Here is a 16,219-nt window from a genome sequence, read left to right as displayed (position 1 = left end):
GAGGTCAGACGAGTAAGGTGCTTGGGGCAAGAGAGGCATGCTGTTTTCTGCCAAAAACTGGCTCACTGAGATGACTGCGTGAGCAGGTGCATTGTCGTGGTGGCAAAACCAGTCCCCTGTCTGCTACAAATCAGGCCATTTTTGTCACACACTGTTACACAATCTTTTCAGAACCTCTGAATAAAATGCTTGGTGAACAGTCTGACCTGCTGGAACAAACTCCAAATTCCCTACAAGTCGGCATTTTCATCCGTTCAGGAAGTTGACAGATGTCCAGACTGAGGTTTGTCATCAAACAACATTTCACTTCTTGGGGACGAAGGAAACCACTCTTACACTTTAGTTTTTCCATAGTGCTGTCCTTGTAAACCGTGTTCAACATTACCACAGTTTCTGCGGCACTGTTCCCGAGCAGGAAACAACATTTCACAGCTGCACCCTGTGCTCTGAAGTCAGCCATCACAAAAAATGAAGTTCGAGCAAAACTATTTTATGAAAAAATTCACTGTGACCAGAGAGAACCTTCCCAGGTGATGTCACTGGGTGCACTAACCCAGAGCCAGTCGGTAGATGCTTGCCTAGAGGGAAAGAATGAGTACTGCGCACACTATCAATGCAGTTGATGCAGATCAATGCAGTTCTGGTTTTGGGGGGTACCCCCTCCTAAATCTCAAAAACAAAATTGAACACTGAGAGGACTTATGGCAAAGAATTTCAGTATTCTACCCATGTGTTATATAGTTTATGTTTCAAAACACTGCGCCATACAAGTGATTTTTATAGTTTGTGGGATTTTATATCCTACTGCTGTGCTGCTCAGCACAGGAGCCTCTAGCCACATGCGACCATTGAAGACTCAAAATGTGGCTAGTCTGGTCTAGTACTGACTATCAATGTAAAATTCACACTCAATTGGGAAGACTTAGTATGAAAAAGAAGAATATCAAATATCTCATTAATAATTGTTAGGTTGACTTAATAGTATTTTAGATCTATTGGGTCAACTACAGCAATAAGATGAATTTCACCTATTCCTTTTGACTTTTTGATGTGGCTGCTAAGAAATTTAAGCTTCTGTGGCTCATGTAATATTTCTATTGGACAGCATGGAAAATATTGGCAGAAGTGCCGGCTATCTTGTTTCACACTTAAGCCCCCTGTGACGTCATTGGGTAGTCTGTTTTGGATTTTCTAAATAGTTTTCTCAAGTGTTTCTTTCAGAGAAGATGTCCGTTTCCCCCTCTGAGAATGGTCAGGTCTGGGCAGGAAGTCACCCTTTGTGTCCTTGCCTCTGGCTACTTAAAGAACGGCCAGTTATGGCCTTGTTTACGTAATATGCACTTTATGCGTGCAGGTTCTGCTGGAGCATTGCAGGAAAAGAATTCCAGAGCGCTACATCAGGGTGTACTGAGTTCTAGGAAAAGAAAGTTCCACTCTAATTAAAACAAGACACTTAATCTCCAAAATCTCCCCAACCTTTTTGGAACGGCGTTCTCCGAAGTCCTTGGGAAAACATGCCAACAGGACAGCAGGTTGGGGCCTTAGGGACCGAAGTGAGGTTTGAGACCCGACCCTTGGCGAGGTCGGCACCTGGAAACTGACATTTACCTTTCTCTGGTTTGGGGGCGGCTTTTTAAATAAGTAAAAGCAGGAAGTATGGGAGGACCGTTATATTATTTTTTCGGGTGCTTCCACCTTAAGACAGACTGGTTTAGAAGTTTTTAGAAGGTTGTCATTTATGATCAGCAAAGATAAACTTTATTAACTGCCCATGAAATATTTGTTTATCGCTAAGATTTATATCTCGGTGACCTTCTTTTCGCTTTTGAAATAGTCGGATTGGAACCAACACCACTTATGAGTATATATTATCTTTCTGAACAGTTACTGGAAGGGGAAATGTTTATCTGGGGTGAGAGAAGTTTTTTTCCCAGGGAAGAATTTAAGTTTCGTATTATCACATAAGCATTGTATGTGCCTCTAAAGCAGAGACTAGAGGGTAGGATTCCAATATTGCAGAGATCCATTAGTTGAGAGCATTCTTTGTAAACATTGTCATTAACTTATCGCGGTTTATGAGAGCAGCACTATTATTATGCCCACTTTACAGATGAAGCACTTGGGCTCAGGATGGCAGGGCTGTCCATTGGCAAGGGACTCTCTTTGATCTGCAGGTCACCAAATCCCTTTTCTACACTGCCTCCACCTTGGAGATAGATCATCAGCTCAGGATATGGAAGCACTTTATAAAATTCGGAGTTGTCTGAAAATGGACTGGTTGATTTGGTAAGCAATTGGTTTCCCCTCAGAAGAACTCACACACAGCCGAGGGTACCAGAGGGAGAGCCGTCTATGGCTGGTTGTAAGGATCAGTCTAACATTAATGATGGTCTCCGTGCCTGGCTATTCTCATCAATTCAAGAGGAAAATGCTAATAATGATAGAAAAGTTTTGGCTAAATTTAGAAAATGGCATATTCTTTGCAAGGGTCAAATGTATCTCTCCCCCCACTCCACCCCTACTCCCCCTCCCAGCAGGCCAAATTAATTATTCTCTGAGAGATTTACTTAAAAATTAAAATTAGTTAGCATTTTGCCTTCACTATATTTTCAAGCTTTGAGCAATTAACAACCAGGCCCCAATTCACCATTTGGGGAAATTAAGGAACAGTGACAAGATGACTCTCTATAGACGAGGGAAGAAAACCCCTGGTATTGATCTCTCAGGACTTAAACAGTAACTGCAATTGTATTCCTTGAACACTAACTTACCAAGTTCCTGCGCTAACCCCCACCCTCACCCCATAGTTAATTAGCTGGGCAGGTCTTATAACAAATACCCACTCAGAAGCGCTGGGTGGTAGAAATGCTGTTGATAATTAAACACCACAATAGCACGGGGCCTGTTTCAGGAGCCTCTCGGTTGTCTTGCCCCCTCCGATCTGCTCCCCGCATTCCCACAGACCCTCCATTGTGCTGGCTCTCGCTTCTCACAGGGACAGTGGCTTGGCTGGAGAAGGGACTTCTGGTAATAAGAGAGAGGAGCCCAAGCCTTGCAAAGAGATCAGGAGGGCTGGACTCCAGAGGAAAATATCCAGTGGATGGAAGTGGGACGGGACTGGACCCAAGAAAAAGAGAGGAGGGTGGGTCGGAAAATCAATCAGAAAGAGACAGAGCTTTTCTCCAATAAATCAAAAGGTTCCGTGTTAAGAAAATCCTGGCTGGCTATTATTCCAGCGCTCTCCTCTCGAAGTCACCAAACGCATAAACAGCTGGAGAATTCGGGTCCTCGCATTAGCTCTTTGGTCACGTCCCCACCACAGAACCATCCAGAAGGAGTCCGCCAGTCTCCTACCAAAGAGACAGCAGTTAGCAATGTGTCCTCTGTCTATCGCAGGCCGATTTCTGTGTCATTTTTGTCTAGAGGGTTTAAAGGCTTTGCAGTAAAATCTTGGCTACATCTCGTCACTTATCCAAGGTTCCTCCGAGGAAAGGGATTGAAAAGGTTCCCATCCTGGGATCACAACGATAGAAATGGGGCACTCGGAACAGTGGCCAAGGTTCTGAGAGGCCTAAGCTCTCACACCATTACAAAAGACAGAGCGTTGATTTGCTTTTGCTAAAAATACATCAGCCCACGTTGGTACATAGACTATCTCATACTGAAAAACTGCTTGTATTGGCAGGGATATAGGTCATTGGCATTGTAGAGAAAGTTGTTTCTCAGTTACCTCCTTTGATTTCTTTAACGAAATTCTTTAAAAGAGAATATTTTAGTGAGCAAGGTAAAATCTATATAGGTTTTTAAATATCCCTAAAATCTGCTTGGTAAAAATGATAGGAAGCCACTGGCTCAGGGAAAGTCTCTCAACTTGTCCTTGTAACCACCTCAAACGACAGAGGCGAAGCATGAGCGAGCACTAGCTCAGGAAGAACCTAGGGACCTGCCCCTGCGTCAAGATCATGGAAGGAGAGGTTTCTACGAAATTCTTCGTTTAAATCTTCAACTTCTGGCCTCATTTTCACACTCCTCCCTAATAAGTGTTTGTTTTAGTTTCGACATGATGACCTTGCACCCAGGTGTGCACATAAAATGCAACCTGACAGAAAGCCAAAGACAGACAGACAGATCCAAAGGAGAGCTTCCGGACTGCCTGTTGCACCTCCACCACCATATTACCTGGGCCTTGAGGGACTCCGATTGAAGAAGCACTCTACCTGATCTGGATGTTTTTCACTCTGGATGATCTGGCTATAAAATCCTGCATGTATGTCTTCCTTGTAAGTGTCTGAAGAAAGCACAGCCCTTTATCTGGAAGATAGAGAATGACTTGGCCGCTGCAGCTCAAACAGAGTCAAGTCTAAACCCAGGCTAAAAGGGAGCGCGGAGGGCAGACACAAATGTGTTGTGCTCAGGGAAAGTGGGGAAAATGTCAGGGAGCGCCCAGCAGAGGGAAGGAGAAGCTGTCCATCTGAAATGCCACCTGGAATTCGCACCAGTAATAACTTTGGTGGATATAAAAATTAATAGGAGGGGATTTCATAGTATTAGAAAAATTTATTTTTATAAATCATGTGTCCATCACCCAAGTGTTGACGCACACATGCAATTCAAACATTAGGCTTACAATAAAAGCCCACTGAATGACTGAGCCAGGACAATTCCCCTATTTTCTCTATAATTTGGAGTGGAAGGAGGAGGGAGGGGGAGTGGGCAGAGGGTGCAGTTACTGGGTCAATTAATCACCCTGAAAACTCTGACACAAACTCTGACGCCTAGCCTATGTCTAAAAATACACAAATGTATACGAATTTGTTTTAAACTGTCAATGCCTATATTTAGGACCTTCCCAGCAAGGCCATAATGAGACTGTGTTTGAGGGTTTCAGTCCTAGCAGACTCTACCATTAATCTGAAGTTAGTTAAATTAACAGCATTTAGTACTGACTTGTCAATCTTGCTGCTCCAGGAAATTGCACCTTGAGGCTACTAATATTGCCAATTTTTCCACTGGAGTGTGCGCCCGCGTGTGTGTGTGTGTGTGTGTGTGTGTGTGTGTGTATTTTTTCTCTCTCTGCAAAACCTCCGTGTTCAGACCCCATCCTTGCTTCCCTGTGTCCACAGCACTTATATTATCATTTATTCTGGACTCCTTTAGCCTTCCCGGGGGGGTTTTGCATCGTGTAGCTGCTCAGTGAAAGAGTTTTTTAGCTTTCTATTTATTTGTTTATTTTTCTGTCACGGCTCATGACTGAGGTTTAAAAAAAACACGTGTGACAGTATTTAGAGTCCGTGATTGACGACCGCGGCAGCAGTCATTAACCATGACACATCTACAGCAAAACACAGTCCCGAGTGTTCTCGACGGCAGCTCTCCGAAGAAAGAGAGAGAAAAAGGCTCAACTGATTTTTCATTGACCTCATCGGTAAATAAATTTAGACGGATAGTGAGCTGGGGTCATAATAAATTAGGACTCATTTCCTGTAATTAACGCAAACATGCCTAAGAACACAGAGCAAATGAATGTAGAACCACCTGATTTCCATTTCAAAATGCACCTAGCACATTTTCACTGGCGTTATTCTTCACAATATTTTCCTCCTTAATTAGAAGAATGAAATTGTGTTGGATTCTCCACCCACCTTCCCGCCCATCAGGGGAAATATTGTTCTGGTCGCAGAGAGCATCTTACACGCTTACAACAGATCTGCAGAAGCTGATCCAGCTTCGCCTCCTTACCTGTGTGTCTCTGCCCGACGCTCACGCCACAGCGGCCTTCTCTGGTTTGTCACTGACCTGCAGTCGGTCCACCAAAGGGGCCAGGTGACCAGACCTGGGTCCCCTGGGGCTGAGAAGGCCTGAGAAAGCAGCCTGCACCTAACAAAATGTTCTCTACTCGTTAATGAATATTCAAGAACCCTGTTGGTGCAGGGATTAAGTGCTCAGCTGCCGCCCCAAAAGTCAGCAGTCCAAACCCACCGGTTGCTCTGCTCCTCGGTGCTCAGCTTTGCAGGAGAAAGAGAAGGCCGTCGCTCCGTACAGCTGGCGGCCTTGGAAATCCCTGGGGCAGTGCTTACCTGTCCTCTAAGCTTGATCGAACTTGGAATCAGCCTGCTGAGGATGGGTTTGGGGGTGTTTTGGGCTCCTATTCACTCACATACCACGTGGCTTGGGTAAGCAACGTGGTATACAGAGAATAAGCACTCTCACCTATGGGGTCAAATATTTTTTAACAAAAACAAGCTCTTTGACCTCTCTTAGTAAGAACAAGTATAACTACCTCCTTGGGTGTCAGCATCTCTGAGGATCTTCCAGCGAGATAAGTGCACATCGGAGCACCCTCTACAGCAGCGGTCCTCAAACCACGGCCCGCGGGCCACCTGTGGCCCGCCGAGGACATTTCTCCGGCCCGCCAGGTGTTTTTGCCCCATTTGTTTTTTTACCTCAAAATAAGATATGTGCAGTGTGCATAGGAATTTGTTCATAGTTTTTTTTTAAACTATAGTCTGGCCCTCCAACGGGTCTGAGGGACAGTGAACTAGCCCCCTGTTTAAAAAGTTTGAGGACCCCTGCTCTTCAGCATCCAGTCACACCCAGGCCGTTCAGCGATCAGAAGCACTGACAACAATCACAAAAGTATGTCCCTGTGACACACGTACAAAAATGCCGATGAACTCGGAAGAATGTGCTAAAAGCCGAATCAGGTTCTGTAACAGTGAATGACCATGACTAAGCTATGTGGGCAGAGGACAGCCTGTGCTATGGACACCTTTTCCCCGGCCTTCCTTGCCCAGAAGAGCTTTTCCTGCCAAGTAATGGTCCCTCTAAAGTCCCAGAGACAACAAGGTACAACCTGAATTGGAAGTGATCCTCTGGAGCCCTTGACGGTGGTGTTCTAACTACCAGGGTGCGTCAGCTATGTGAGGGCGGGTATGCAAAGGGGGCCAGCGCATGATGGGAGTCTCTGTATTTGATGAGCGCACCCCTGACTCAAATCGTAAACGTCACTGAGTAGACGTGATGACGGTCAGAGAGTTCATAGCAAAGGCAGATCTCATTTTCTTTCCCCTTCACAGCTGAGAAAACCCACGGCTGCTCTGCCTGGAAACAGCAGGTCTCCATACGCAAGGTGGTCACCCCGACTCTTTCCTTTATTTAGTTGTCAGCCTGGAAAGCCGAGCACTACACCTCAACACTCTGGTCCAGGAAGCCCAGGAGAGGGTGAGCGAACTGTCTGCCCAGGTGGAGAATGAAGGGTTCAGTTTGGACAACACGGAGAAAGAGAAGCAGCTGAAAGCCTGGGAGTGGAGGTACCGGCTCTACCGACGCATGAAAACGGGCTTCGAGCATGCCAGTGAGTATCAGCAGAGGGTTTGTGCGTTTCACCAGCCTGAGCCTTCCTGTGCTGCTTTCTGCAGCCCTCCCAGGTCATGGGTAGCCGTTGTGCGCCCATGTGGAGCTAGGGCTCTGGGCGTCTGTAAATGGATCCTTTGTCTTGCTTGGTTTTCTGGCTCCCGAAAAGTTCTCTGACCACAGCCATGAAGCTTCGGTGCTGCTGGTCTCTCCACCACATCACACTCCTCCAGCACGTTCCACCCGCGATGCCTTGCTGCCTAATGGCCTGGGCAGTCTGATGCCTAAGGGGCTGTATTTTGAGATGTAGAGATGGGAAAATATTTATTTGCCTAGTTGTCCAGTTTCTGCTTCAGGCTCAAGTTTTCAACTCTCTGCTGCTATATATATATTTATCTGGCTATACACTGACCTTTCCTTAACACAGGCAACAGAGAGGGACAGTTCATTGAATCCTGAATTATGCTTTTGTCTGCCCATCCATTCTCCTTACCCACAGCTTCTGTGAGTTTAAGGAAAGTGTTCTTTCTGGATCATACTGCTTCGTGTGTGTAACCCCTGATGTTACAAAAGAAAACATAAAATCCCAACACTTGTGAAATACTAGACGGATTTTAAAAGGAGGTCTCAGCTAAACAACATAAAACATTACACATGACATTTCCAACTCATGGGAAAGCCCAGTTCATTCGTTGAGAAATTGTTCCCCTCTGATGTCGTAACCCGGAGTGGTGACATAGACAAAGACCAAAGGGCAGTATAAACGTCTGTTTTAGTACCGAGTACTGCACACTAAGTACCAAATCTAGGCACAATCCTTTCTCTGGAAGCGCATGACTTCAGCCTCATTAATGAAGAAGGCTTTCAACGCTGTCTTTTTCTTCGGCCATAGATTTGTGTCCTGACAGTCAGTAGCTGTTTCCATGAGCAGATTTGCCATTGTGCCTCGTTTAGGACATACTAATCCTACTTGGGAAGGTGTTCCGAGGCTCTGTTGTTAAATGTCTAGATGACAAAGCACCTCCTGGATGCGAGGGGGCACCTGGAACCACGAGCCTGGAGGTGCTGGGAGCCTCACATGCACTCGCCCCTTCTCTCTCAGGAGGCACTGCCCAGGGTAACGGGCAGAGCGCGCTCCAGGCGTGTCAGCCTCTGTCCCAGAAGGAACCAGAAGTAGACGTTCAAACCACGAGCTTCCATCCTAGCGCCTGGGATCGCCGCTGTGTCCTGGAACCAGTCACTTGGGTTCTTGAAGCTGCAGCTTCCTGATCCTAAAAGCGGAAGTACTCTCACTTGTGCTTTCTACACGCCCGCCCCCCCACACACACACAGAGTTGTGAAAAGGCTCAAATGAGATGATTCACAAAGTTATTCTTTCTGACAGGTGAAGGTCTCCATTCACCATGTCTGCTCTTCCAGCCCAGACCCACACTCCTACTCTGTTGCCAGGATATTGGGGCAAGTCTTTCACAGTTGCTAGTGACTCCCTCCGAAGATGTTCTCCTACCCAAATCAGACCACCACAGTGACGAATAAAAGCCTGCAAGACGTCCCACAGAAATGTTCAGACTCTACCAACACGAGCTTCCATACTGCGTGCCCCAGAGCGTGTCCGTCGAAGAGGCAGGAGCATCATTTGAAAGGGGTTCACGATCCGGTTAAGATCCTTGTCTCTTTCCTCTTGTCCAGGGGCTCCTGAGGTGCCAGCCAATGTCTGTCTCCTGGTAACCAGCAGCACGTCACTCACTGTCACCTTCCAGGAGCCTCTGAGTGTCAACGCAGCTGTAGTGACCAGATACAAAGGTACTGGGCTCTCGGGCTTGTCATGATTATTATGTCATTGCTCCTTCTTTTAAATGAACCTGTGATTTGTGAATCGGTTGTGCATTCTGTTTGTGTGTCGTCTGCTGATGGTTTCTTCATCCCATTCCCTTTGGGGCTCCAAAGAATTTCCATCAGCACACCTTATATAAAGGAGCAGTCGATGAGTGAGGGTCCCTCACAGAAAGGATGAACCCCAAGAGTGGGCTGTGCATTGGCCTATGGTTAGGGATGGAACTCACTAGATGCAATGAAGAACCAGACTTGATCCAAGGAGGCTCAGACATGAGACCTAATGGGGCATGGGGCACAGAAATCTATAAAACCAGATACATAGGGGCTAAAAATACATCGTGAATGAAAATAAAGACAGGTGAGCAGGCACAGTATATGGAGGTCAGAGAAGAACCTGGTTTGCTATGGTGGAGGAATCCGTACAGTCCCCAAGATGAAGGGAGCATTTGGCTCTGATGTGGAAGGGTGGCACGGAATTGGCCCCGAAGCTATTGGGGAAGAGACACTTCCAGTAAGCACAGGTACAAAAGCAAGGCGGGGGGCGGGGGGTGGGGGGAAGCAAGAAAATACCAGAACAAGTGGAGAAAAAAGAATGGATTGTGTAGAAGGAGCCGATAATAGCTTGACTCCACAGGTGAGAGGATACAGTGAATGATCTGCTTCGAGTGCCACTGAGGTCAGAAGAAGGAGGCGGGATGGAGCTTGAAGTCAAGGTGAAGGATGAAGCCTACAGAACCAGGGAGCCAAGAAGGGACAAGATCAGCGGTTACGGCAGTAGTGCTGCATACGATGGGCTGGAAGAGAGAGCAAGTCAGAGCCGGAGGTTGCTCGGAAGAGAGCGGGCAGCAGCCAGCCTGGCTAGGGGAGCAGCACTGGCCAACAAGAAGCCTAAAGAAGCAGGATCCCAAACAAAACCACCCTTACTGCCATCCAGTCGGCTGGGACTCACAGGGGCCCTCTAGGACAGGGTGCCAACACCCCTGTAGCTCTCCAGCATGTGACTGTGTACGGGAAGAGAACGTCTCATCTGTCTCCCACAGAGCCGCTGGTGGTTTTGAACTGCTGACCTGGTGGTTTTCAGATCAGTGGGTAGCCCACCGCACCACCATGAGAAGGAGAGTGCAGAACTATTAGAAGGTCTCCTACTGCTGTCGAGTCCTTTCTGCCTGACGGTGACCCTGTAGGACACAGTAGAACTCCCTCCTCATGCTTCCAAAGCGATAACCGTTAAGGAAGTAAGCAGACTGGTATGTGGGTCTCCTGCAGAGTGGCTGGTGGGGTCAAACAGCCAACCTTTTGGTTAGCAACTGAGCATTGAACCACGTCACCACCCCCACTCCTCAGGACAACCACACGCAATGTTAATGTGTGCTCCAGGCACTGCGCAAAGCCTTTGTCTGTATTCACTCAGTTTAATCCTTACAGCCCTGTGAAATCGGTCCTATTAAGAATACCACTTTGCAGGTGAGAAAATGAAGAAATAGAGGTTAACAAACACCCCTAAAGCCTCATAGGAGAGCCAGCAGTTTATCACATGATAGTTGGCTCGAGTGGAAAGAACAATATAATTATCCCGATTCATAAGTATCTATGCACATATGTCCCCCAAAGTCCCAAAATCTGATTATTCTCACTGTATAGATTTCAAGATGCCAGGGCACAAGGCACAATTTCTGAGTGCAGACCAGCTTTGCTCCTTGTTCATGCAAAAATATGCAAGGAATGCATGTGACTTTCTTCTTCTTACCCAGAGTCTGCTCCCAGGAGAGCCTCTGCCTCTGCAGATCACACCCAAACAACTCTGCTCTGTTTGGTGCCACCACACCTAAGACAGCTTCGCGCTGGTTGTCACCTTGAGTTTGGCATATCAGTCTAAGACAAGGCAGCCTTCAGGTCCTAGAGAAACAGGACCACGTAGGATGACCTCCCACAGCCTCCCCGTGAGACAGTTCCCAGCCTTTGACTAGGCCAGCGGTTCTCAACCTGTGGGTTGCGACCCCTTTGGGGGTCGAACGACCCTTTCACAGGGGTCGCCTAAGACCATTGGAAAACACATAAATATTTCACAATATATAATTACATATTGTTTTGTGATTAATCACTATGCTTTAAGTATGCTTGATGATGTTCAATTTGTAACTATGAAACTACATCCTGCATATCAGATATCTACCTGATGATTCATAACAGTAGCAAAATTATAGTGATGAAGTAGCAATGAAAATTTTATGGTTGGGGGGGTCATCACAACATGAGGAGCTGTATGAAAGGGTGGCGGCATGAGGAAGGCTGGTGGTCTCACTCGCTGGAGCAAGTGCTTGCAGCCAACATCACACATCCCTCTTCCCACCTCTGTCCAGCTCCAGGGTGTGGGGCTTGCCATCCAACATGGCCTCTCCTTCTCAGGAGCTAATTTGTCCAGACTGCCAGCTCTGAAACGCTTGAAACCCGAAGGCCAGCAAATTCCATCAGTGTTTGCATATTGACGCCTCCGAGACGGGTCTGGCGCATAGCAACCACATGTACAACAGTCCCGCACCATTCTCACAAGTGTTGTCACGTATGAGCCCAGCCACGTATGAGTGTTGCAGCCACTGCCCTTCCGCTTTACCAAGCATAATGGATTTTTCCGGGTCTGCTCTCTCCTGGTAGCCTCTCTAACGTACATGAGAGATGTCTTGCCGTCTTTCCTTCTAAGGAGCATCTGGCTGTACTTCCTCCAAGACAGGTGTCTCTTCTTGTAGCAGTCCGCGGTACTGCCAATCTCCTTCACCAGCACCATCGTTCACGTGCATAGATTCTGCTTCAGTGTCCGGGAGGTGACAGGAAACACCATCGCCTGGGTCAGGTGCACCTTGGTCCTCAGAGTAACACATCCATGGATGTGTTTCAACACCTTAAGAGTTCTTGACCTTGTTATTTTCAAAACATTGCAGCGTCACTGCCATTCATGGATGTGGGCATTACAGGCAGCACCTGGTGCAGGGCTATCCGCCTCCAGCTATTCTTCCCACCTTGTTACCTGACGGATTCAAAACTGCCACCCCGATTCTTACCTACGCCACTCAAACCTCAGTGCTATCCAGTTGCTCCCATCTCATAGTGACCATAGATGACAGAGTAGAAATGCCCTTGTGGGTTTTGCAGGCTGGGACTCTTTATGGAAGTAGAAAAATCTCTTTTTTCTCCCACAGAGAGTTGGTGATTTCAAACTGCTGACCTTGGGTCTGTGGCCCAATGCGTAGCCCACTGTGCCGCTGGCGTTCAGAGACTCATAATAGAGGATTTTTTTTCCTAGGAATACAAAAGAGAAGTGGAAGAGTCCATTTTTACACCGGCATACACTGTAAGGGAGCGCCCATTGCCTCTGCAGACATCCTACAGTAACTTTCTAGACTATTGTAACACCCTGTAGGGCTAGTCCCGCCTCATGACAATATGTCCCCAACTGTGCTCTTCACACACATTTTCTCTTCCAAATGAATTTTACAATTGGCTCATCAAGTTTTAAACTCTTATTGGGTGGACTTCTTATACCAAAGTTAGTTTGAGGCCATGACCCATCCATGGAAGTCCCTGGGGAGTGTAAATGGTTAATGAACTTGACTAACTGGTTATAGATGTGAGTCCACCCAGGGGTCACTTGGAAGAAAGGGCTGGTGACCTACTTCCCAAAAGTCAGGTACTGGAAACCCTATTGCGTGCAGTTCTGCTCTGTCACACAGGGGTCACCCAAGTCAGAGTCCACTTGACATCGATCGCTGTTTGTTTGTTTGTTTGTTGCTGTCGCTCGTCCATATAGCGTCTCAATTCAGTTCAATGTAATATATTCCGAAAAAATCAATAACGTACCTGCATCTTTGACATGTTGTGATTCCTGTTGGATATTGTGTAGTTTTTGTTCCTTCTCTGAATGATCTCTGTTTTCAGGATGTTCTCTGCTTGACTGTAGTGGGAGGTAGAAAAGCGAATGCTATTTTTTCCTTTATAATATTAGTTGACTGTTTTATTTATTTCTATGGCTGAACCATATCAGATAAAGCTGATTGTGGAGCAGGGAACTTTCTAGTGCCAGGTGGATGGAAATCATATGAGGAACATGTAATCCCACTCCCAAGGTAACTAACAGATTGCGCCTCTGATACCAGACACTCCACAGTGATGCCAGAAGAGTCCTAGTGAAAGTAAAGACTTTGACTACCCTCCAGTGTGAAGGATGTCGCATATCCCTGTAGTGTCTAGGGAGGCCAGTGTGAGCTGGAGCTCCCATCGAAGCTCAGCAGGAACAAGTAGCTCCCTTACACGTGGATGTCAGTGAGGCCAAATGGAATACCTGGGCTTCTGTCCCAACTAAGCTTAATGAAGCATTGCCCCCTAACCTCCCCTGCTAACATGTTCAGAGAAAGGCAGCTAAAATAGAAAAATTAAATAAAATCCAGAGTCTTTTAATATACTATTCAAAATGCCCTAATCCCATCTGAAAATCACTCTTCATACCAAAAAATAAGGAAGAAAGCAAAAGAAGAAGATAATATTTGCAAACACTGGGATGACAGAGATTATTAGAGTTTTCTGACAATTTAAAAGTAGCCATGACCAAAAGAAAAAAGAAAAAGTTTCAATGAGCAGTTACGAATAATTCTTAAACAATTGAAAGCAGAAGATTTAAGCTAATAAATAGGAAGTAGAAACAGAAGGGCTGAGGAAATAAATAGAAGATATAAAAACATTGAAAATTTTAGAAATGGAAACTACTATGACTGAAATGAAAATTTAGGGTGGGTTCAATGACAGAATGAAGGAGCAATAATGTTTTAATAGAATATTAGCAAATAGAATTCACCGATATATACAATGCACCATGACAAACGTGATTCATTCCAGGAATGCAAGGTTGGTTCAATATTTTAAAATCAATGCAATTGCCTTAGTATCAACCAGTCAATATGTTGCCCATATTAAACAGCTAAAGAGAAAAATAAACACATGATTATATAAATCAATGAAGAAAGCATTTGATCAAATTCAACAACCATTTATCACAGAACAATTGAAATAAAGAGGTGCTTTTTAAAAAAATCATCTTATTAGGGGCAAATACAACTCATCACAATCCATACATACATCAATTGTGTAAAGCACATTTGTACATTCATTGCCAAGAGGTGCTTTCTAAACTTGTATTCGTGTGGCTGGTTGCTTCTCGGTGCTGCAATCGGTGTGAATTCCTAGAGACGATCTTTTCTTGTCACAAATTCACCTTCTGACTGATTTCGGTCTAACGGTCATTCTGTTCGTGTGTTGTTGTTTTTTTCCCCAATGACTTATCCTCACACCGTGAAGAGTTTCTTTTCATAAATGCCCTTTCTTATCTCCTCCGTCCTTTAAAGAAAAAAAAAAGGACCGCAGTTTATGCCAGGAGGCCCCGTGTCACAGCGAGTCATAATTTGGCTGCGAATCTCCATGTCAGCAGCTTGACGCCACCCGGAGCCCCACAGGACAAAGATGAGCCTCTCAGCCCCAGAGAGTCCCGTCTTTGGAACCGCAAAGGGGCGGTCTTTCCACTGTAAGTCAGAACTGACTCCTGGATAGGAGGTAAATCTTTTTGGTGTTTGAGTATCCCAAATTTAGTTCTTTTAAATCATTTTAAATCATTCTGCAGAATGAAGTATAGTTGGAATGAATTCCGATTCCAATCATTGATTGTGCTGGCTATCCTTTTAGCATCCATCTCTTTAAGTGTCTGATGGATTGGGTAGTTGGCTGATTTAGAGCGAAAGAACTTGCATGAAGCCTCTCCCTTTTTTTCAGGTCTGCACTCAGTCCTCCTCTTCTTTTCAAAGAATGTTCAGTCCAGGACCAAGCCTTATAATGATGACCCCAGGTTTCTGCCTCAAAGTCCTGTTAATGATAGCGTAATGGAAGTCGCATTAGGAAGCAATGCAGCTCAATTTCTCCTCACACAACCCTAACCTCCAACTTTTCTTAGAGCTATCGTTGTTGTTGTTGTTGTTGTTGTCCTGGAGATGGTTTGATCTTTATAAGTTACAGCCCCAGTCACCATTAAGAAGCAGGGAGGGTTGTTGGTTTGTTTATCCTTATCAAAGTCTTTCCTCAGCCTCTGGCTTCAAACTGCGAGACCAGCTCAGTCTCCCATCTTGGGGGAGCATTTCCAGATGTTGTTCCTCCGCTGGCATCAAACCCACTCCAGGCGCCACCACCTGTTTGTAGACCAGGGTCTAGCAAGTGTGCGGTTTCCTTCCTGCTCGTTTGGCTGCGTTTCCAGTCTATTTATTTTATCAGCTTCTTTTCTGTATTCCTTTGAGATTTGATGGATGATGTTCGTGTGGTTGGTGCATAGGGGTGAGTTAAAGCATGAACTCTCTACATCTTGTTTGTAGAAGACGTTGTTTACTTTCTTTAGAAAAAAAAGATGCAATTTTATCTTTTAATCAAGTACGATCATTATCAAATGCTTGGGGGGTGTTGAAGGATGCCTGATTTGTTTAGCCATTCCAGCGCAGTCCTTTAGTTAGTTCCCATAGAGCGTCCTCTAGCAATGGTTCTCAACCTGTGGGTTAGGACCCCTTTGGGGGTCAAACAACTTTTCACAGGAGTCACCCGATTCATAACAGTAGCAAAATTATAATGATGGAGTAGCAACGAAAATAATTGTATGGGGGCAGGGGGTCACTACAACATGAGGAACCATGTGAAAGGTTGAGAACCACTGCTCTACAGCTCTGAACTTGTTTGGGGGCTTCTAACTGTCTCCGTCTGTAGTTAGCCTTCAGAGTAATCGTCCTCTCCCTGACTATATAAGGCTGTGATCAGCTCCATTCTCATCCTGTATTTGAATCCCACATGCATGGCAGCCGTTCATGTTTCCAGGCTCACACATAGAGTTTGAAAGACCTCATTTACCCTTTAAGAGACTTGGAGAAGCCAGGGGATAGACAGGCATGTATGTCAGTTTGCCTTCTTGATCCAATCTCCAAGTCACGTTTTCTCACCCAGACACTGCATGCTC

The 16,219-nt window shown here is 45.8% G+C and overlaps 1 protein-coding gene across 1 annotated transcript in view; it reads left to right on the top strand.

Annotated features, from left to right (window-relative positions):
* ANKFN1 (ankyrin repeat and fibronectin type III domain containing 1) overlaps positions 1-16,219 on the top strand; it is a 252,981-nt gene that overhangs the window by 134,663 nt on the left and 102,099 nt on the right. Inside the window, exons 5-6 of the mRNA XM_030888203.2 lie at positions 7,160-7,354; positions 9,043-9,156. Coding sequence (XP_030744063.1) covers positions 7,160-7,354; positions 9,043-9,156 — 309 coding nt within the window. The remainder of the gene's footprint in view (positions 1-7,159; positions 7,355-9,042; positions 9,157-16,219) is intronic.

This window comes from Echinops telfairi, unplaced genomic scaffold (assembly GCF_000313985.2).
Source record: "Echinops telfairi isolate 266 unplaced genomic scaffold, ASM31398v2 ScPeMD7_7458;HRSCAF=8496, whole genome shotgun sequence".
NCBI classification, from domain to species: domain Eukaryota; kingdom Metazoa; phylum Chordata; class Mammalia; order Afrosoricida; family Tenrecidae; genus Echinops; species Echinops telfairi.
Note: the sequence above shows the minus strand (reverse complement) of the source record. Positions and strands in the feature narration are given on the sequence as shown.